Source organism: Cucumis sativus, chromosome 5 (assembly GCF_000004075.3).
Source record: "Cucumis sativus cultivar 9930 chromosome 5, Cucumber_9930_V3, whole genome shotgun sequence".
Taxonomy (NCBI): Eukaryota; Viridiplantae; Streptophyta; class Magnoliopsida; order Cucurbitales; family Cucurbitaceae; genus Cucumis; species Cucumis sativus.
The window spans coordinates 13,912,011-13,934,457 of NC_026659.2; the positions used below are offsets into that span (position 1 = coordinate 13,912,011).

A 22,447-nucleotide genomic window follows, 5' to 3' on the forward strand; every position below is an offset into this window, starting at 1 on the left:
TTTCCAAAACAAATGTATATTGCATACAAAGAGGCACAAGATGGTTCAAGAATTCAAGAAATAAACTCAATGGATTAATTTGAAAAACCTAAAAGATTAACAATTATATTGTTGGAATTTGAAGGGAAAATGGCAGAATAAGAGGAATTTCCGAGGAAAATTTATTTATAGAGAGAATTTGGGAGCAATTGAAAAAAAAAAAAAAGAGAGAAGAAATTAGAGAAGGAAGAAAAAGAAAAATAGATATATATTTTGATAAGGACAGAGGGTTTTAAATTTGAGAACATTGCTTTAAGAAAAAGAGAGTATCATTTTTATTTTATTTTATTTCACTTCCATTATCTATAATTTTTACCGTTTCTAAGATGACATCTCCCATGTGCTGATATTTAAAGAAATCACTTTGCGTCTTCAAATTATCTTTCTTTTTATTGTTATCTTTCTTTTTATTGTTATCTTTCTGATCGGAGAAATAGCGAAATGGGTTCTCAGGAAGACGACCGAGCAATCTTGGAGGAGGGTCTTCTGCAGGTTTATTCTCTCTCCCTCTCAATTTTCGGAATATGAATTTTTCCGGTACTCCAATGGTCAACGGCTGCTAATCATTTGAATCTCTTCAACCCCTGATTTCATTTTCAATTTACTCTGCGCCTTGCTGTTTTTATACAAAAATCTCAAGGAGACTATATGAAAAGAACATGAAATTAATTGTTTGCTTTATTAAATAATTTAAGCACATGAATGACCCTACTAAGAGCTGTTCTGTAATTAATTCTGATTTGTTCATTGGGTATGAAACTGATGTTCATAGTTTTTGTATTAATTTCTTTCTAAATGATAGTATTGTTGAAGCCGTTTACTTCGTTAAATACAGGCAGGTGTTGTTAATAGTGTGTGTTATTTATTTTGAATTGGGTGTGTGAAGGTTGATCGCCATCTTTTTCTCCTTCGGCTCCTTTCTTCTTCCCTCACGGATCAAGCTTCTTTAATCTAGCATGATTATGGAAGGCATCATTTTTCCTTGTGATTGATTTGCAATTGGTAATTTGGGTGGTTACTCATATGTGAGACCATATGAATTCCTTTTTTGTGGGCTTGGTTTCTTGGATGCTCTTGTATTCTTTCAATTTTTCTTTCTTAATAAAAAAGAAGTTGAATTTAGTAGGAAGACAATTGGAACACATAAAAGGTGAATTGTATGCGCACACCCACTACTTGATTTCATTGTAACATTTACTAATGCTTATATTTTGATTTCCTTCTGTAGAATGAAAGCAGTACATTGTATACAGGCGATGGCTCAGTTGACTTCCATGGGAATCCTGTTCTCAAGCAAAATACAGGAAACTGGAAAGCATGCCCATTCATTCTAGGTACTTTTTTTGAGCCTTGGAGTTGGTATAATTAGCATAGTTAGTAACTTAACTTACACATAACAATTTAAACTTCAACTGTTATGATCCATGAAATCTAGCATCATTTTTCCTCTAAACTTTTTTTGTGCTCTTCCCCTTTGGAGATGCAAATGTAATGCATTTTGCTAAACATTTTCCCCCTTCTTTTATTGTATTTCAATCTTTGAGAAGTTTAAATTTTAAGCTGACTTTTCTTTTTTATTCTTTACTTGACATTTCCTGCCCCGGATTTGTACAGGGAATGAAGGGTGTGAGCGGTTGGCCTACTATGGGATTTCAACTAACCTTGTTACTTATCTTACAAATAAACTTCATCAAGGAAATGTATCAGCTGCTAGAAACGTCACTACTTGGCAAGGAACTTGCTATCTTACACCCCTCATTGGAGCTATATTGGCAGATGCATACTGGGGAAGATATTGGACAATTGCTGCTTTTTCAACAATTTACTTCATTGTATGTACCATATGAAGTTGATACGCCATCCCTCCTTCCCTAGCATTACTTTATATTTGTTTTTGTTAGATGACATATGATTAAACTTTTATTCACTTGCAAGCTTAAGCTTTTAGGTCAGTTGATGATTTAATATGGTATTAAAGCAGTTGGTCCTGTATTCAAGCCCCTGCAGTGTTTTTTCCTCACTATTTAATATTCATTTTCACTTGTTGAGTCTTTTGCATATCAAGCTCACAATTGAGAGGGAATGTTAGATGATATATAACTAGATTTGCCTTCACCTACGAGCTTAAGCTTTTAGTTCAATTGGTGATTTAATAATTTTTTTTTTTTGCTGATTATTGTGAATAGTGTCATGATTTTCTTTGTTATTGACTTTTATAATCCTATGGAACTTTAGGCTTTTTGAAGGACTGTTTAACACTTCCTTCCCATACTTTTCCTAGAAAAGAACTTTTGAATTATGATCTTATTTTCTTGTTTTTTCTGTCTTGCCAAATCCTGCGTTAAGTTTAAAATTTAAGAATATTGGCAACACAAGATAGTTGCCTTACACAGTGCAATAAACAATATATCAAGTAATACGACTTGTGAAAAGTACTTTAGGGAGGTCATTTGTAGATTGAATGTACTATATTTTGCTGCTTAGCATTTATTTTACCTGCACAGTAGTCTCAATATTATCTTTTCAGAGTGAAACTCAAGATGTATGTTTTTCTTTACAGGGAATGTGTACATTAACTCTCTCTGCATCTGTTCCTGCTCTAAAGCCTGCTGAATGTGTTGGGTTCATGTGCCCCCCAGCTTCTGCTGCTCAGTATATGGTATTTTTCCTTGGACTCTATTTGATTGCCCTTGGGACAGGTGGAATTAAACCATGTGTGTCATCCTTTGGAGCAGACCAGTTTGATGATACCGATCCTGCTGAGAGGGTTAAAAAGGGCTCGTTTTTCAACTGGTTTTACTTTTCAATCAATATTGGTGCTCTTATATCAAGTAGTTTCCTTGTTTGGATACAAGACAATGCTGGGTGGGGTCTAGGGTTTGGCATCCCTGCAGTATTTATGGGCCTTGCTATTGTAAGTTTCTTTTCTGGCACAAAGCTCTACAGATTTCAGAAACCAGGTGGAAGCCCAATTACAAGGATGTGCCAGGTTTTGGTTGCATCCTTTCATAAACGAAATCTAACGGTTCCTAGTGACAGTAATCTTCTGTATGAGGTGCAAGACAAAAGTTCTGCCATTGAAGGAAGTCGCAAGCTAGAGCACAGTGATGAACTGAGGTAACCTACTTCACTAGCTGATATATAATCTCATAGCTGCATGCCAAAATATTTAGTCTTATGCCTTTATTAGGCAGACTTATTATTATTTTGGGGAAGTCTAATTTCCATGAAAATTTGATTTGCCAATGATGGATTAACTGATGAAGTAAAGTTCTGTTATTCTTTCAACTTTTTATGTGCATGTTTAAGTCCTCCCCTTTTCAGTTACCAAGCAACTTTGAGATCGTGTTTGTGGGGTTTCTCAAATGATATTTTGGATTGCAGTAATCGACAGTAGTTTTCTGATAGGTCTGCTGCTTGAGTCAATCTGGTGTGTAGCTATTTCATGCATGATGCACACGTAAATCTGTTAGATGCATATTGTGAACCTGTTCTGATCACGTGTGTATCTGGTTGATAATTAACAACCTTACTGTTGTTGCATCTTGACTTCCAAAAGAATACTAGTTATTACTCTCTGTGCAGACCTTTCTTCCCAAGAAACTACATTATTTTGTCTGTTGGAAACCTTGTTCTTGTTCGATAATTTTACTTGGCATATGATGCTAAAACTTGATTATGATTGAATAACGAGAGAATATCCCACAAATTATTTCCTAGTTGTTCCCAGTTCTTAAAAAAGAGGTTTCAAGTGCAAAATGTTTGTTTTTAAGCACTTGGAAAGTCAGTTTGACTTTCAATAGGTTTGCATGAAAATGAGTTATTATACCCCAAATAAATTTAACCCAAACTTTATTTATGCTGCAGATGCCTTGATAAAGCGGCTGTCATCTCTGATGCTGAGTTGAAAAGTGGGGACTTCTCCGATCCCTGGAGGCTATGTACAGTAACTCAGATCGAGGAATTTAAGATTCTTATTCGAATGTTCCCAATATGGGCTACTGGAATTGTCTTTGCTGCTGTATACGCCCAAATGTCAACATTATTCGTGGAACAAGGAACAATGCTGGACAAGACCATTGGTTCTTTCCGCATTCCTCCAGCCTCTCTCTCGACCTTTGATGTAGTAAGTGTTATTTTCTGGGTGCCTGTGTATGATAGATTCATAGTCCCAATTGCAAAAAAATTTACAGGAAAGGAGAGGGGATTCACCGAAATACAGCGAATGGGTATTGGCCTATTCATATCAGTATTATGCATGTCCGCTGCAGCTGTGGTAGAGATCAAACGACTAGAACTCGCAAGAGAGCTCGATTTGGTGCATAAACCAGAGGCTGTACCACTAAGTATACTTTGGCAAATACCACAATATTTCTTGCTGGGTGCAGCAGAAGTATTCACATTTATTGGACAGCTTGAGTTTTTCTATGATCAATCTCCAGATGCCATGAGGAGTTTGTGTAGTGCATTATCACTATTGACCACTGCTTTGGGGAATTACCTCAGTTCATTCATTCTAACCATCGTCACTTACTTAACAACAAGAAATGGGCAGTCTGGGTGGATACCAGATAACTTAAACGAGGGCCATTTGGATTTATTCTTCTGGCTGTTAGCTGGACTTAGCTTCTTGAATTTGTTGGTTTATACTGTCTGTGCCAAACGCTACCGCCCAAAGAAGGCTACTCAAGTGTGAAGAAACAAGATGATGCTGCACTGTACTGTAACCCACAAAAGGCCATTTCCAAAGCCATATTTGGGTTATTATTATGGCCTACTGTATATAAATTATAAACTTCCCCCATGTTTCTTTTCTTTTATTTTCTTTCCTACTTTTAATTCATTTTTATATTGCAATTTGGCAAAAATTTGATGGTTATGTGCTTCAAAAAGTATGTATTAGTAACCATCTTTGGTGATTCAATAGTTTATGATTGTTTTCATTGAAGGCTCCGTGTTTGAGAAATTCTGCATGGTAGTGTTTCTAAATGGAATAGTCTTCCTATCTGCATTTTGGGAAAAATGAACATTAAGGAATTCAGATCATGTATTAAAATTACTTATATCTGATGTAGGGGACCCTATAGTGAGATAGTAATTCTTGCTGGATACTGTAACATTAGAACTTACTGCTGAAATTTTAACTTACAATAGAGTTATCTGGTTGCATTAAGTCGACCAATTATCAACCATCAAGGCTTTGTAGAGTTGGAACTAGTGGAACAATGTTTGAAATTAAAAGTTTCTTAAAAAAGTAAGATGTTCATTTGGAGAGTCCTAAAAAAATGTCATCTCCACTCGTATGGGTTTATGCGAAAAAGGAATCAACGTGACTTCCTTTTGTGCTACTTGTTCTAAAAAAATTTGAAAGCTCACATCATTTTCTCCTCTAATAGAGCTAAGCCAATCTAAAAGAAGACATCAAACTCCCATTTGATAAAAAGTAATTTTAATGGTGCTTCATCAATTGTTGGAGAGCTCTCAATGATCATTTGCCTCTTAAGTTTTCAAGCTTGATTGCAATAGGATGTGGGGCAATTTGAAACGACTAAAACAATTCTTTAATGGGCAAAGAAATAAGCCCTATTGAATCAAAATGCAAATGAATTCGTTCATACTACAAAGAAGGCTTGAAATCTTTTGCACATCAAACGTTGATCGTTGTATTCCATCATGTAGGAGTAAATGCTAGCACCCTCCACAAAAATTTGTGATTATGAATGTTAAAACAGCTTGGCTTTCAACCCCTCCTTCAACTCAAGCAGCTAATCATACTACTTATAAGCTGTTTAACATTTTCAATGGAAAGCCAAACGTGATAAATGAGATGATGAATCAGTGTGACAAAGCAAACTCTCTTAAAGAAAATTTCAATTGCATATCAATTGAGCATGTGTCTATAAAGAAGGGAATAATGTTACTAATTTAATTGCAAAAAATGGTAGAGACAAATGTGTAGAAGGTATTTGGATTGGATGGAAAATTTTCTATTCTAAATTACGAAAGCAATTGTAAAAGTTTTATCAAATTTTGTCCTAAAAGCGTAATAAATATTTGTTTTTCTTAAAAAAAGAAAAAAGATTGTGGTTGCCAAAAGTATATATATTCAAATTATCTACATTTAATTAAATATTTTAAAAATAAATATTGCTAACTATTTGAGTTTTACTAGTAGTTTTTTTCTCTTTTAATTTTAATGGATGAAGCATAGATTATGTCTATTTTCTACATGAAAAAACATGTTCAAACATAGATATTCTTCATTGTATATATTCTTTTTAATACAAATTACGAGCGAAAGAATTTGAACTACAAACTTTTTTAAAGATCGAATATTATATCAAAAACACTCATTTACTACTAATTGTTTATATTATTTTATATTTATAATTGCGTGTTTACTATTTTTAAAAAAAATTAAAATAATATATACTAAAATATACACTATTATAATTTAATTATAACAAATTGGCTTTGTTTATAAGCGCACACATGTTTGTATGTATAGGTAAAGCTTTTGTTGAGGATGTTGTGTTAGTTTTTGATAAAATAAAAATTTATAAGTTGGTGGAATGAAAGTGTGGTTATGTTATTTATCTCGCTATATACTGCGTGGACAACACCTACAAATGCTTAAAATTTGAATTCATGTACAATGCAAGCAATGGACTTTACACAGGCAATGGCTCAGTTGACTTCAATGGGAATCTTGTTCTCAAGCAAAATACAGGAAACTGGAAAGCATGCCCATTCATTCTACGTACATTTTTTTGTGCGTTGGTATAATTAGCATAAATTACTAACTCAACTTGTACTTAACAATTCAAACTTCAACTGTTATGATCTATATAGTCTATCATCATTCTTCCAATTTTGTGCCCTTCTCCTTTGGGGATGCAATAATGCATTTTTCTAAACGTGTCTCCCTTCACTTATCGTATTTCTATTCTTAAAAAGTTTAAATTTTAAACCGTCTATTCTTTTTTTAAATTCCTTACTTGACATTTCATGCCTCTACAGGCAATGAAGGCTGTGAGCGATTGGCCTACTGTGGGATTTCAGTTAACCTTGTTACTTATCTTACAAATAAACCACATCAAGGAAGTGTGTCAGCTGCTCGAAACGTCACTACTTGGCAAGGAACTTGTTATCTTGCACCCCTTATTGGAGCTATATTGGCAGATGCATACTGGGGAAGATATTGGACAATTGCTGCTTTTTCAACCATTTACTTCATTGTGTGTTTCATCCGAAGTGGAAAGACATCCCCTTTCCCTAGCATTTCTTGGTATTTATGTTCTTTTGCATATTATATTGAATAGTGTCATAATGTTCTGTGTTGATAGACTCCTATGCAACTTCAGGCCCTCTTGAATGAATTCAACTTGTTGACAATTTTTTCTCACTTTTTGCTAAAAAGTTTTTTCGAATTATGATCTTATTCTGTAAACGATTTATTAAGTAATATTACTTGTGAAAAGTACTATACGGAGGTCATTTGTGGATCAGATGTACTATATTTTGTTGCATAGCCTGAATCCATTTCCTTTACCTGTGTTCTAGTCTCAATATTATCATTTCATAAAGATGCAGGTTTTTGTTTACAGGTAATTTGTACATTAACTCTCTAAAGCTTGGTGAATGTGTTGAGTTTTTATGTGCCCTCTAACTTCTGCTGTTCAGTATATTGTATTTTTCATTGGACTCTATTTGACTGCCATTGGGACAGGTGGAATCAAACCGAGTGTGTCATCATTTGGAGCAGATCAGTTTGATGATACTGATCCTGCTGAAAGAGTTAAAAAGGGATCATTTTTCAACTGGTTTTACATTTCTATCAATGCTGGTGCTCTTATATCAAGTAGTTTCCTAGTTTGGATTTAAGACAATGTTGGGTGGGGTATAGTGTTTGGCATCCCTGCGTTATTTATGGGCCTTTCTATTGTAAGTTTTTTTTTTTTTTTTTCTTTTTCTGGCACAAAGCTCTACAGATTTCAAAAATCCACAGATTTCAAAAATCCAGAGGGAGCTCAGTTACAAGCTAAGAAGCACAAACACTTCATATTAGAGCTAGTATCGGTGTTGGACACTTGGAGGACACGGATTCGTTCGGATACGTTGGGGACACGTGTCTGACACGCCAAAATTCGTGTCTTTTTTCGTTTTTTTAATTGTGCGGACACGTATCAAACAGGTCCGGACACTCCATTTTGCTTTTTAAAAAAAGCCCAAAGCCCAACCCACTAAACTAAACTAATTCTAATAAATAATCAAAATCTTCTTCCGATCTCTTCCGTGGAGGGCAAGTCTCTTGGCTTTCCCTCTTGAATATTTGACTCTTCATCTCCAGCTTTCATCTCAATTTTTTCTTCTTGTTTTATCCACTTCAACGACCAAAGAGTCCCTCCCACTGCTACTGTTTGTTGGATATTTTTTATATTCTTGCAGTTGGTCACCGCTATTGCTTGCCGGCAACTCAAAACCGATATTTTTTTCTATTTTGAAAGTTTTAATATTTTTCAAAGTTTTAATCTTTTTAAACTATCAACCAAAGTTTTATATATACACCATTAGCAAACTTCAAACTTCATTTGCTTTTTCTTTAAATATTAGGAGTAACGAGTTCCATGAAAACTAACAGTAGCACTGTTGAAGATGATTCTAAACCTCTATGGTAATATGTGACTAAGATTAAGAAGTTAAGTGATGGGGGTGTAAATTTTTCATGGCAATGCAATTTTTGTCACGTTATAAATAAGAGCTCATATACAAGAGTGAGAGCTCACTTGTTGAAGATAGTTGGTCAAGGAATTGGGCCATGTCTAAAGGTTACTCCTAATGACATAGCGGATATGCAAAGGTTAGAGGATGAGGCAAAAACTCAAATGGAAAGAAAAGCTCCAAAAAATGTTCCGTTGTCAATGACATCTTCATCCACATCAATTGGGGGAGTGGATAGGACCAATTCAAATAGATTTGAGATTGAGAATAAGAAAAGGAAGGGCAATACAAGTGCACTAGAAAAATCATTCAACAAGACATCACGGGACCAATTGGATGCACTTATTGCTCAAATGTTTTATTCTACGGGCTTGCCATTTCATTTGGCAAGGAACCCCCATTTTATCGGTGCCTTTACTTATGCCGCAAACAATCCGTTGCCCGGATACAAGCCTCCAAGGTATAATATGTTGAGGACTAGTCTACTACAAATGGAGAAAGCTAATATTGAAAGACTACTAATGCCTATTAAAGGTGAATGACGAAAAAAGGGAGTGAGCATTGTGAGTGATGGTTGGAATGACTCATAAAGAAGGCCATTGATAAACTTCATGGCCGTTTCTAATGGTAAGCCAATGTTTCTAAGATCGGTCGATTGCTCATGTGAGACTAAGGATAAGTACTTCATTGCAAATTTGATGAATGAAGTGATTAATGAAGTCGGTCATGAGAATGTTGTTCAAGTGATAACGGATAATGCTCTCAATTGCAAAGGGGCAAGACAACTTATTGAAGCACAATTTCCTACGATTATATGGACACCATGCGTAGTTCATACTCTAAATCTTGCTTTGAAAAACGTTTGTACTGCTAAGAATGTTGAAAACAATCAAATTGTTTATGGAGAGTGCAGCTGGATTTATGATATTGCTGGGGACGTCGTGGTAATGAAATTTTTTATCATGAACCATTCCATGAAGCTTGCCATGGTTAATGAATTTGTGCCTCTTAAATTGCTTTCAATAGCTGAAACTTGTTTTACATCGGTTATTATTATGCTCAAGAGGTTTAAGCTTATTAAAGGCGACTTACAAGCTATGTCATTAGTGATAAATGGGAAAGTTATAGAGAAGATGATGTGGTCAAGACAAGACATGTAAAGGAGTTGGTGCTCGATGACATTTGGTAGGACAAAATTAATTATATTTTGTCATTCACTTCACCCATATACGACATGCTAAGAGATTGTGATACAGATACACCTTGTTTACATTTGGTGTATGACATGTGGGATATAATGATTGAAAAGGTGAAGATGTCCATATATAAACACGAAGGCTTGCAACCAACTGATTTCTCTTCTTTCTATGACGTGGTGTATAACATTCTCATTGATCGTTGGAACAAGAATAGTACTCCACTTCACTGTTTAGCACATTCTTTGAATCCAAGGTATTTAATTAAGTTTAGTATAGTACATTCTAAGTTGATTCTTAGTTAATTTTGTTGAGTTTAACCTTTTCTTAAAACTTTTATATAGATACTATAGTGAAGAATGACTTACAAAAGATCCTAATCGAGTTGCTCCACATCAAGATGTCGAACTAACTAGAGGAGAATGAAGTGTATGAAGAGGTATTTTAGTAGCTCGGAGGATCGTTCAAAAGTGAATGTAGAATTTGCTCAATTTTCTACAAAAACCGGAGATTTTGATGATTATGATTTCATATGCGAGAGATACATAATAGATCCCATAAGTTGGTGGGAAACTCATGGGACTTATGCACCAATGCTTCAGAATATTGCCTTCAAAGTTTTAGGACAATCATTATCCTCTTCATGTTGCGAAAGAAATTGGAGCACATATTCCTTTATTAACTCCATCAAGAGGAACAAAATGACGCCTCAACGTGTAGAGGATTTGGTATTTATCCACAGTAACCTTCGTCTTTTGTCTAGAAAAACTTCAGAATATTCGAAAGGCGAAACCAAGGCATGAAATATTGCGGGAGATGTTTTTGATTCACTTGAAGATGTAGGCATGCTTGAAGTAGCTAATTTACTTTTAGATGATCTAGGGTTGGAGGCTGAAATTACTAAGGAGGATGGTGTTGATAAGGATGAAGATGTTATTGAGATTTGATAGGATAGTTTTTTTATTAGTCTTTAATATTTTATTCTTATGTATGGAAAATCACTTTCCATGTTGAATATACCAAATATGTTTTGTACTATTACACAACCTACAATGGTTAAATGTTAATTTGACATTTTATGTTTTTTAGTGGAGATTGAAGAACATTTCGTTTTTTTTTTTTTTTTTTTTTTTGTTGAGGAAATGAAGAACATTTAGTATTTTGTATCAAATTTATATATATTATATAAAAAATACTTTAAAAAAATAACGTATCTCCAACGTGTATGTGTCTTATTGTTTTAGAAATTGGCGTATCGTCGTGTCCTATCGTATCCGTGTTCGTGTCCCGTGTCCGTGTCCGTGCTTCTTAGGTTACAAGGATGTGTCAAGTTTTGGTTGCATCCTTTCATAAGCGAAGTATAAGGGTTCGATGATAGTAGTCTTTTGTATGAGTTGCGAGATAAAAGTTCTATCATTGAAGGGAGTCACAAGCTAGAACCTAGTGATGATGTGAGGTAACTTTCTTCATTAGCTAATCTCATAGCTGTATTCCTAAATATTTAGTCTTATTCATTGACGGGGCAGATTTCTTATTATTGTGTGTAAGTTTATTTTTTCCATAAAAATTGGATTTGCCAGTTTTAATGTATGCTTGCCCTATTATTCTTTCAACATTTTTGTGCATGTATAGGAGAGAACCAAATCCTCCTCCTCTTTCCAGTTACCAAGCAACTTCTGTGATATTACCAATGAGATTTCTCAAACGATATTTGTTATACATTTGCTGCTTGAATCAATCTGATGTGTAGCATTACATGCGCATTATGTTTTGTGTTATGTATAAGTTTGGCAGAGTCGTGATAGATTTTATGCATATTTTGAACCTGTTCCAATCATGTGAATATCTGGTTGATAATTTAGCAACCATACTGTTACACCTTGACCTCCAAACTTGAGTACAAGTTATTACTAGGTGCTGACCTAGGCAAGAAACACATTTTGTCTGTGTAAATCTTGCAATTAAATGATGTTTTACTTGACATATGATGTGAAAACTTGAGTACGATGGAATTACGCTATCGAGAAAATTTCACAACTTATGTTCCAATTAGAATGACTTTCCAAGTGAAAAAGAGAATTTCATGTGCTAAAAATTTGTGTTTAAACACTTTGTAAGTCATTTTAAACGGACTCTAAATGGTTTTTGCATGAAAATGAGTGTTATTCCTAGAAAAATTTTAGCCTAACCTTTATTTATGGTGTAGGTGTCTTGATAAAGCGGTTTTCATCTCCAATGCTGAGTTGAAAAGCGGGGACTTTTCCTATCCCTAGAGGCTATGCACAGTAACTCAGGTTGAGGAATTTAAGATTCTTATCAGAATGTTCCCAATATGGGCTACTGGAATCGTCTTTGCTGCTGTCTATGTCCAAATGCCGACATTATCCGTGGAACAAGGAACAATGCTGAACAAGACCATTGGTTCTTTCCGCATTCCTGCAGACTCTGTCTCATCCTCCAATGTAGTAAATGTTATTTTCTGGGTAACTGTGTATGATAGATTCATAGTCTTAATTGCAAGAAAAGTTACAGGAAAGGAGAGGGGATTCACCGAAATACAGCGGATGGGTATCGGCCTATTCATATCGGTATTATGTATGTCAGCTGCAGCCATGGTAGAGATCAAACGATTGGAACTTGGAAGAGAACTTGATTTGGTGCATAAGCTAGAGGCTGTACCACTAAGCATACTTTGGCAAATACCCAATATTTCCTGCTGAGTGCAGCAGAAGTATTCACATTTGTTGGACAGCTTGAGTTTCTCTATGCTCAATCTCCAGATGCCAAGAGGAGTTTGTGTAGTGCATTATCTCTATTGACCACTGCTTTAGGGAGTTACCTCAGTTCATTCATTCTAACCATTGTCACTTAACAACAAGAAACGGATAGCCTGGGTGGATACCAGATAACTTAAACGAGGGTCGTTTGGATTTATTCTTCTGGTTGTTGGCTGGACTTAGCTTCTTGAACTTGTTAGTGTATGTTGTATGTGCCAAACGTTGTCGCCCAAAGAAGGCTTCTTCTTAAAGGTGTTGGACCAAGGAAAATGGTGTAGGCTTCTTCTTAAAGGTGTTGGACCAAGGAAAATGGTGTAGGCTTCTTCTTAAAGGTGTTGGACCAAGGAAAATGGTGTAGGCTTCTTCTTAAAGGTGTTGGACCAAGGAAAATGGTGTAGGCTTCTTCTTAAAGGTGTTGGACCAAGGAAAATGGTGTTTTAGAAGTGTGGAGTTGTGAAACTCACTCATTGTTTAGTTTAAGGAATTCGTAGACCTCCCACTAAAAAAAAATCAATTGCACCTTATTAATTCCTTACATTTTGAACCTCAAAAGTTCCCAAGTGTTTGACGTTCATAACTCTACTCCTTGTCTTGAACACAGAGATGGTGGTGTAAGTGTATATAAATTATAAACTCTCCCCAAGTTTCTTTTGTTTTGAACTTTTAATTCATTTTTATATTGCAATTTTGGGGAGAGTTTGATGTTGCGTGCTTGAAAAAGAATGAATTAGTAAGGATTGTTTTTAGTTGATTGATATTATTTTAAGGTTCGAAATTGTTTATGGTAGTGTTTTTAAATGGAATAATTTGTGTATGAGCATTTTTGGGAAAAGGAAACATTAAGTAAATGAGATCATGTATTAAAATATGCCATCATAGAATTTGAGTCCATTCTTATATTTTCCTTTTCATTCTTGTTTGTCAGGTGTCACTAGCCCACCTAATTAATTCATATCAACAATATATATTCTATATCTATATGAAAATGTTATCTCATCACTTGTGTTAATAAATATATATTTTTATAAATAAAGAAGAAGAAGAACAAAAATAGTTGGGAAGTGGAGTGGGAGGTAAAATGTTAGGTTTGGTAGAAGTAAGAGATGTTATGCTATGCTATACGTTACATTCATCTATCAGCTCACCATTTTGATTATGAATATTGAAGAATAACCAAAGCAAGAGACCAACCAAATCCACAAACATAATTAGTTCTTTATTATTGTTATTATGCCAATTAATTCATTTCCAAATCTTCTTCTTCTCTTCTTCTTCTTCTTCCACTAATGGCGGCTCTGCTTGCCTGTGCCTCTGCCTCCCACACCCATCATCCCAAATCTCTACACTCTCTTCCACTCTACATATGCCTATAAACTCTTGATTCTCCTCCTCCTCCTCTTCTTCCTCTCTCCTTCCACCAATATGGTCGTTTCTCTGTTCGGATCTTCAACCCTAGACCTTTCCCATTCATTCCCCCCTGCATTGTAATGCCTATCATCTCTGCTGCCTTCTTGATTCTTACATTTCCCCCATGTTTATTTACTCCTCCTTCCGCTGTTCTCCTCACATTCTTCTCCTCTTCACTGCCATTTCCCTCTCTTGTCTTGTTATTCTTAGAGAACTCAACTCCCTTCGCTACTTCCCTCTTTTCTCCTTCTCTACTTCATCCGGTCCTCCTCCTCTTCCCCCTTTCTTACTCTCTCTCCCTCATCACGATCACCTTTCTCCCGTGAGTTTGCATCTCCCTTTTTTTTTTCTTTTTGTTTTCGGGTTTGTGTTGTTCATTGATTTACTTTCTTTAATCGTTTGAATATCATTGATGAAATTGAATTGGCCTTGTTGATGAGGCATGGATGTGAAATGATGATTCGTTTTGGCAGTGTATCCGGAAAAATACAGGAACTGGGAATGACTTCCATCTCTCATCAATCTTACTGTGCCTCTTCTATCTCTCATCAATCTTTCTCTGTTTTTCGTATGTGAGCACATAGTAGATTTCAATTCTCTGCCTCATTCTGCTTATTTTGATTTCCTCTGGGTTTGTTAGGGATAGTGAAAATGGTATTAGGAGGGACAATTCTCGGTTGTTGGTTCCTGAGTTGTAGAATTCATTTGGTCAGGTTATTTCATTTTGTATTTCGGTTCTCTGATATCGTTATCTTGGAAGATTTCTTTTGAGAGAGTTGCGTGATTTATTTACTTATTATGTTTCTTATTTAATTACAATGCATGTGATTGTAGTAAGACTTCTCTGTACTTACTATGTTTCTTATTTAATTGCAACTTGCTTAACAGCTCTTATGCTTAGGTGCTGAATTGATTTGGATTGAGTTTTTCTTTTATGCTTATATTTATTCTGTTACTTGCCTTAAATTTTTGCCTCTTCTGGCTGTGAAATGTGATTGTAGGAGGCTGATGAGTATGGACTGGACAAGGTCTTAAAGGATGCTGCAACAGAAGACAAAACTGTTATTTTGACTACTTTAAATGAAGCATGGGCATCTCCAAACGCAGTCATTGATCTCTTTCTACAGAGCTTTAGAATTGGAAATCGAACTCACCAACTATTAGATCATTTGGTTATTATTGCATTGGACAAAAAGGCATTTATGCGTTGCTTGGATATTCATATCCACTGCGTTTCTCTTGTTACTGAAGGAGTTGATTTTCGTTCTGAGGCATATTTTATGTCACCTGACTACTTGAAGATGATGTGGAGAAGGATTGATTTTCTAAGAACTGTTCTTGAGATGGGGTACAATTTTGTATTCACGGTATCTCTTTCCCCTTGACATGGTTGCTTCCTCAGCTTTCATTTACATCAATAATTCTTTCTTTCTTTCTTTTCTTAATTTTTCTTTCCTTTTAAGGTTGAGACGTGTGAGTTTTATCTAATGCTCAGCAAGGTTGGATAAACAGCTCGTAGGAAACTGATAATGGGTGGACAATCAATCAATTTTCAGTGACTTTTAGGATTACTAGAGCTAGGGAAGAAATTTAGAGTTTTCCTTGTGTAGAAATTTTTCTTTGAATTTATTGCTTATCAATATAAATGGTATACCATAAAGAACCACATAGATAAACAATACGGTCTAGAGTGTAGTATGGTCACCTCTTTTGAAGTATGTTTATACACGTGAACATACTAAGAGCATGTCTGGGAGTGATTTTAGAAATTGTAGTTTTAGTGAAAATGATTTTAGGATTTTGACATGGAGAATGGGCTATCAAACTGGATGCCAATGTATCTTTCTTTGGTTTCGACAAACTTAAGAAGTTTATTCTCCAACGGATGAATCTATTCTCTTTAAGAACCCAGAATTTCCTTATATTGTTCAGGGAGAGGCTTCTCGAAAAGGATTTTTTTTTTTTTCATAGTTAAATTTTACCTCTGCTCGACTGGTTCATTCTCAATTAGTAATTTAAGACCACTCCAGTTACCACTTGGATGTCTTTCCTCTCCACTGTAACCTGCTTAGATGGTCTGTTAAGGGATAATTTTTTTGGAGAGAGGTTCAATCAATTGTCACCTCTGCTCCCCCTAGCTTGATTTAGGATAAGGAATTAGGGTCAATCCACTGCCCAGTTGGTTGTCGTTCTCTTCCTCCACTATCAGCAGTAATTCCCACATTAGGTCTCTCTTGCCTCTTGTTTCACTAGTCAAATTTCTGTGTACGATAGCATGACACGCCTTGTGTAAACTTTTGTCATTTGAGATCTGTTATTTAGCTGTTCAATGTCTCTTATACATTCACTACTCTTAACCGTTTACCAATTCCTTTAGGACATATCAGTTTTTATTTTCATGTATGTTGAAGGAAAGAAGTTTGCATGCTCCTCACATGTGTTTATCAAACATTTACATCGGAATGCAATTTTATTAAGTTTTTCTTTTGTATTTCTTATAATTCCCATACTCCTGTTTCTTCCTTCAGGATGCTGATGTTATGTGGTTCAGGGATCCGTTCCCTTTCTTTGATATCAATGCAGATTTCCAGATTGCTTGTGATCAGTACCTGGGCATACCTGACGATTTAGATAACAGACCGAATGGAGGGTTTAACTATGTGAAGTCCAATAATCGGTCAATTGAGTTCTACAAATACTGGTACTCAGCTCGAGAAACCTATCCAGGATACCATGATCAGGATGTTCTTAATAGGATCAAATACGATTTTTTCATAGAAGAAATTGGCCTAAAGATTCGATTCTTGGATACTGCTTACTTTGGTGGGTTCTGTGAACCCAGTAAAGATTTGAATCGTGTACTTACCATGCATGCAAACTGCTGTATTGGAATGGACAGTAAGCTTCATGATCTCAGAATTTTGCTCGAGGATTGGAAACATTACATGTCGATGCCGCCATATCTTAAGACCTCATCAATTCAGTCTTGGAGAGTTCCACAGAACTGCAGGTACGGCACCATTCTCCTAAACAATGTTGCACTATAATTAGGTATTTATCTATATTCTTGAATTCCATTTTTTATATGTGAATCATTTGTTCCTCTTTTTCCAGTGTCTGATGTTTGACATTACCACGATTCTCCAAGCAAAGAATCGAAGAATTCTACCGAACTTGGAGTGATGCATATTGAGCAATCATTTTTGCATTGCTCATTTCGAGTTTTGTTGACCGAAGATTACACCAAAGTGAATGTCAAAGAAATGTCGCATTGTGGGTTTAATCTTTATAGTTTTATATTTGCTAGTTTGTATAAATTTATAGCCAATAAATTTCGAGGTCGACCAATTGTACATTGCCAAATTAGAAAGCCTAACCATCATGAAGTAGGTAGCTCTCTTGCTAGGAAATTTGGTCCATTGATCAAATTCAACTTTAGGTATACTTTTGCTTTTCAGATGTAAGGAAAATTTTCTTTTGAATTTTAATGCAATTTATAAGTCAACTTCATGTACAACTCTATGAATGCACTAGACACAATCCCCTGTTATATAAATGATCACAGGAGCTTACCAAAGAGTCTTATAGATGCCAAAGTGATTTTAGGTCGACATTGATTGGTATATAAACTTCTATCTGGTGGGAGCTTCAATCTCCATTTCCATAATCCATAATGGTTGAACTGTGACTGTTGTGTTCGGAGTTAAATGTTTGTGATTGTTGCCATGTTCCTTTATTTGCATTAATTGATTAAATATCAATTACGAAAATAGTGCTATTACTATTATTATTATTATTATTTTGAGAAAAGGGATGAAGAATTGGCTACCAACTTTATTTAGTTAGGGTGTTTCAATTTGAACATAAAACGAGTTTAGAATTGCATGTCAAATCAATTTTGGTAAAGGTAACAACCCCAAAATTATAGCCAAAAGAAAATACTCTCATGTGTTCACCCTATGTGCAATATTGTTTATATTACAAATTATGATATTTTATTATATTCGTAAATACAATTTAAAATAATTTTTCTTTTGTTATGATTGACAATTAATTACTTCTGTACATAAATTTATTTATCTGAGTGTAAGGATTTATGAAGATTTTGGCCTCTTTTTTTGTCAATATTCTGTGTTAAATGGTAGATATCTTTGATTAGCCTATATCATGCATTGTGACATACTAACTATTGTCAATATATTTGAAAACATACATCCAATACAATATATTTATTTATTGATGGATCAAATTAATATATAGATATGCATTAAAAAATGAACAAAAATATTTACAATCTATCAATGATATACCACATTCTAAGGTATAAATTGCTATTTTCCCTAAAAATCAATAAAATCAGGATATTGTAATGGATGTGAATTTTTAAAATGATAAAGCGTAAACAAAATTTAAAAAATTGCAAATATAGAAAAATCTATTGAGGATAGATTACTAGTTTATCACTGATAAACTCGTATATATTTGTCTATCAATGATAAACCAAATTTTACAATACAATCTATCAATGATAGATATTAGTGATATATTGATATTTATAATATGATCTAACGGAGACTTGATACTGTATCACAAAGCTTGAATGGTGAAATTTAAATCATTCCTCTCTATATTCGAGGAAAAATAACACATTTCTCTCCCAGCGTCCAATGCTGTATTTCACCCATTCCCATTTCAAGAGCTTTCATCCATGGATAATTAACGTTTTAAAATGTTTTGAATTCGTTGTGGCGTTACCAAAAATACAGTTCGAAAGTTTCACTAGTGGGAGTTCGGGAGCAACAACCCCAAAAGCTATTTAGTTTTTCGTTATTGTGTCTGTTTAGTTTTTTACAACTTTAATCCTATAATTTAGAGAATGAAATATATAAACTCTTGAGCACAGAGACATTGTATTGTATTCTAAAAACATCCTAATAATATTTGTTCTCCCTCTACCCATAGACATAGTTAACACAAACAGTTAACTATGTATATATGTGTATCAATCTACTTAATTGTTGATTTCATAATATCGTACATAGCTAAAATCCATGTAATAAATCAGGAAAATAGTCATCCATGCAAAAACTAGACTTGAATTCAGTGAAACAAACAGGCCATGAGGAACAATAAAACCAATAGTTTCTGGCAACAAAAAGTGACTTGATCTTCACACGTACAATTGGATCAATGGACATATTATACATCGTTTCTACGATAATCCCAAAAGAATTTGATATATGAAACTGTGAAAGAGCAAGAAAAGTGAATTAATTTAGAAGCCAGAATGTACAATTTCTAGGAGACGATTATCAAAATATGAATACAGAGACAATAATAATGTATTTGTTATTTATGCAGTATCAGCACCGGAGTCCAAATTCTCACGTCCCATAAGATAACCTTCATTCCAAACTTCCATATATCTGAAATTTATGTACAAAGGATTAAGAGGCAGAAATAGTAATAACACAATGAAAGATCAGGAGATTTATTGTATAGGCACTGAATATGAGAAAATACTAACCTTGAACCATCAACATTAATGCAAAGAAAATCGCCATGACGCCATCCATCTTGGAAATGACCAAAAAGAACATCACCTGACTTTGAGTAAAAGCGACCTTCTCCATAAGCCTTTCCCTTCCAGAAGTTTGCAAACCACCGATCCCCTGTGTGGAAATAAAACCATCCCTGGCAAAACACATTGGGAATTGTGTCAGTTCAATGAAAAGCTCACGTACAGCAAAATCACTGCCAAGACATAATTCAAATAGTGTGTTTCAAATAAAAGAAATAACCCATAATGAAACAGTTTAGAGTCTAAAGAGAATCGATGATGTATTAGTGATGCCGACCAAAATTGGATTGATCAAGTCGTGTGGTGATGCCCATTGATTTATATGAATTTTTGGTTGAAGTAATAAGAAAAATAGCCACCTAATTTCATTATTTATAATTAATAACCTAGTCGTGTGGTCATTGACTCAGATGGAAAAATGTTCTCAGGAGCCAACTATGAACAGAGTTTCTTGATCTTATGGAGTAAAAATTAGGAACTCGGAATCCCTTTTTTCAAAGCCCAGATAATTATTATCCAATCAAAGGTATTGTTTGGCCCACACTTACCTTAGAGCAGCTGGATACAAAAATGTTGGATTTACCAACAAGTCATATTTTCAGATGCAGTGAAATTGGGAGGAGCATTTCTCATATGAAGTTACATTAAGTTGAAGGATATGCTGAAGAATATTCCTTCTTATTGTTTATTGACCAAAGTTGTGTATTTATACAAGGGTAATTACCCAAATTAACTAAGCCTACTTTATTTACATTAACATCATTACCCAAATTAACTAAGCCTAATTTATTTACATTAATACCCTCCCTCAAACTCAAGGTGGTAGAGTAGCGATCAACTTGAGTTTGGTAAGTAAGTGACAAAATCGATTAGATGGCAAGGCTTTGGTGAAGATATCCGCAGGTTGTTCAATAGTAGAAACAGAACGTAAGAGGAGGGTGTTGCTTAAGAGGTGGTGACGAACAAAGTGACAGTCATTTTCAATGTGTTTTGTACGTTCATGAAACACATCATTGTGAGCAATCTGAATGGCACTACGATTGTCACAATGGAGGAGGGTAGGACCCTGTTGAGGGACACCCATATCGGCAAGGAGCCACCGAAGCCATATAAGTTCAGCTGTAGCATCAGCCAGAGCACGATATTCAGATTCCGTACTGGAACGAGATATAACACTTTGTTTCTTACTACGCCATGAGATGAGAGAATCACCTAAGTAAAAACAGTATCCTGTAGTGGATCGTCGATCAGTAGGATCCCCCGCCCAATCAGCATCAGAATATCCCGACAACACAAGGGAAGACTGAGATGAGAATTGAAGACCATGTCCCAAGGTGCCTTTGACATAGCGAAGTATGCGTAGAACAGCAGTGAAATGAATTGTTCGAGGAGCAGCCATAAATTGACTGACAATATGAACAGCATATGCAATATCTGGGCGAGTTACTGTTAGGTATATAAGACTGCCAACAAGTTGCCGATACAAGCTTGCATCGTCAAGAGGAACACCATCAAACGGAGTTAGATGGACATGAGGATCTAACGGTGTTGAAGATGTGGTGGAGTCTGTAATTCCTGAGCGTGCTATTAGATCAGATGCATATTTCGCTTGAGATAACAGATAACCATCTGAACGGTGAGAGACTTCAAGACCGAGAAAGTAATTGAGAGATCCAAGGTCTTTCATCTCAAAATGTTGACCAAGATATTGTTGTAGGTCGGATATGGCCTGTTGATCATTACCAGTAATAATCATATCATCAACATAAAGAAGGAGAAGAACAATACCATGAGTTGTCTGTCGTGTAAAAAGGGCATTGTCGTGAGAGCTGGAGGTAAATCCAAGTTGAGTAATGGTGGAGCTAAACGTGGCAAACCAAGCTCGTGGAGCCTGTTTTAGACCGTATAGAGCGCGACGAAGGAGACACACCTTGTTGGGAGGAGGAGAAGTTCCCTGAGGTGGCTTCATATACACTTCTTCAGATAGGTTGCCGTTAAGAAATGCATTTTTGACATCCATCTGAAAAAGAGGCCACTGTTTGGCAGCAGCAACAGCTAACAAGCTGCGAACAGATGTCATCCGGGCAACAGGGGCAAATGTTTCTTCATAGTCAATCCCATATTCTTGTGAGTATCCTTTTGCAACAAGCCGAGCTTTATAACGTTCAATAGTTCCATCAGAGTGAGTTTTGATTTTGTAAATCCATTTGCAACCAATGGGTCTTTTACCGGGAGGTAAATCAACATAGTCCCAAGTGTGCGTCTTTTCAAGAGCCTGTAATTCTTCATCCATTGCTTTCTGCCATACTGGGTTAGTACTGGCCTCTTGATAAGAGGTGGGTTCAACAAGGGAAACAATGGTAGAAAAACAATGGTAATCAGTGAGATGAGGGGGTTCTCTTACCCGGGTAGAGCGACGAAGAGGAGTAGCAGGTGGCGATTCAGGAACATCATCGGAGACAGACGGTGGATCCAGATTTGCAGTAGCAGGTGAAGATTGTGCAAGCTCAGTATCCAAGGTGGGTTCAGAGAGAGGAAAAAGGTCAACAGATGTGTTTGTAAAGAAAGATTGAGGACTAGAGAATGAGGTGTGGAAGGAGGACAAACGAGAGAACATAGTGTGTTCCCAAAAAGTGACATGCCGAGATATCCGGAGTCGGTTGGAAAGAGGGTCCCAACAACGAAATCCTTTGTGTTCGGTGCCATAGCCAAGGAAGCAACAGAGA

The 22,447-nt window shown here is 35.5% G+C and overlaps 3 protein-coding genes and 1 pseudogene across 5 annotated transcripts in view; 3 read left to right on the forward strand and 1 right to left on the reverse strand.

Annotated features, from left to right (window-relative positions):
- The first annotated feature begins 372 nt into the window (after positions 1-372).
- LOC101212257 (protein NRT1/ PTR FAMILY 8.3) lies at positions 373-4,987 on the forward strand. Its single transcript, XM_004149422.3, has 5 exons — positions 373-531; positions 1,268-1,373; positions 1,654-1,871; positions 2,600-3,156; positions 3,907-4,987. The coding sequence occupies exons 1-5, from the start codon at positions 481-483 to the stop codon at positions 4,733-4,735; spliced, it is 1,761 nt and encodes a 586-aa protein (XP_004149470.1). The 5' UTR covers positions 373-480; the 3' UTR covers positions 4,736-4,987.
- A 1,700-nt stretch (positions 4,988-6,687) lies between these two features.
- On the forward strand, positions 6,688-12,983 carry LOC101217227 (annotated as a pseudogene).
- Positions 12,984-13,819: 836 nt separating this feature from the next.
- On the forward strand, positions 13,820-17,751 carry LOC101212502 (uncharacterized protein At4g15970). Of its 2 annotated transcripts, none has more exons than XM_031886405.1 (4): positions 13,820-14,462; positions 15,142-15,488; positions 16,692-17,150; positions 17,255-17,751. In XM_031886405.1, exons 1-4 carry the CDS (start codon positions 14,265-14,267, stop codon positions 17,259-17,261), a joined length of 1,011 nt encoding a protein of 336 aa, XP_031742265.1. In that variant the 5' UTR covers positions 13,820-14,264; the 3' UTR covers positions 17,262-17,751. The 2 variants fall into 2 exon arrangements, with proteins under 2 accessions (XP_031742265.1, XP_004149471.1); XM_004149423.3 differs by having other exon boundaries at positions 13,823-14,462; positions 15,142-15,507; positions 16,669-17,150.
- Positions 17,752-19,218: 1,467 nt separating this feature from the next.
- Positions 19,219-22,447, reverse strand: part of LOC101217933 (protein ACCUMULATION AND REPLICATION OF CHLOROPLASTS 3) — a 28,805-nt gene continuing 25,576 nt past the window's right edge. For both annotated transcript variants that reach the window (XR_004216474.1, XM_011656230.2), the window contains 2 exons: positions 19,668-19,834; positions 19,219-19,566 (listed from right to left, as the gene is read on the reverse strand). Coding sequence is in view for 1 of the 2 variants with exons in the window: in XM_011656230.2 (XP_011654532.1) it covers positions 19,494-19,566; positions 19,668-19,834 (240 nt within the window). In the remaining variant the exon portion in view is untranslated. The remainder of the gene's footprint in view (positions 19,567-19,667; positions 19,835-22,447) is intronic.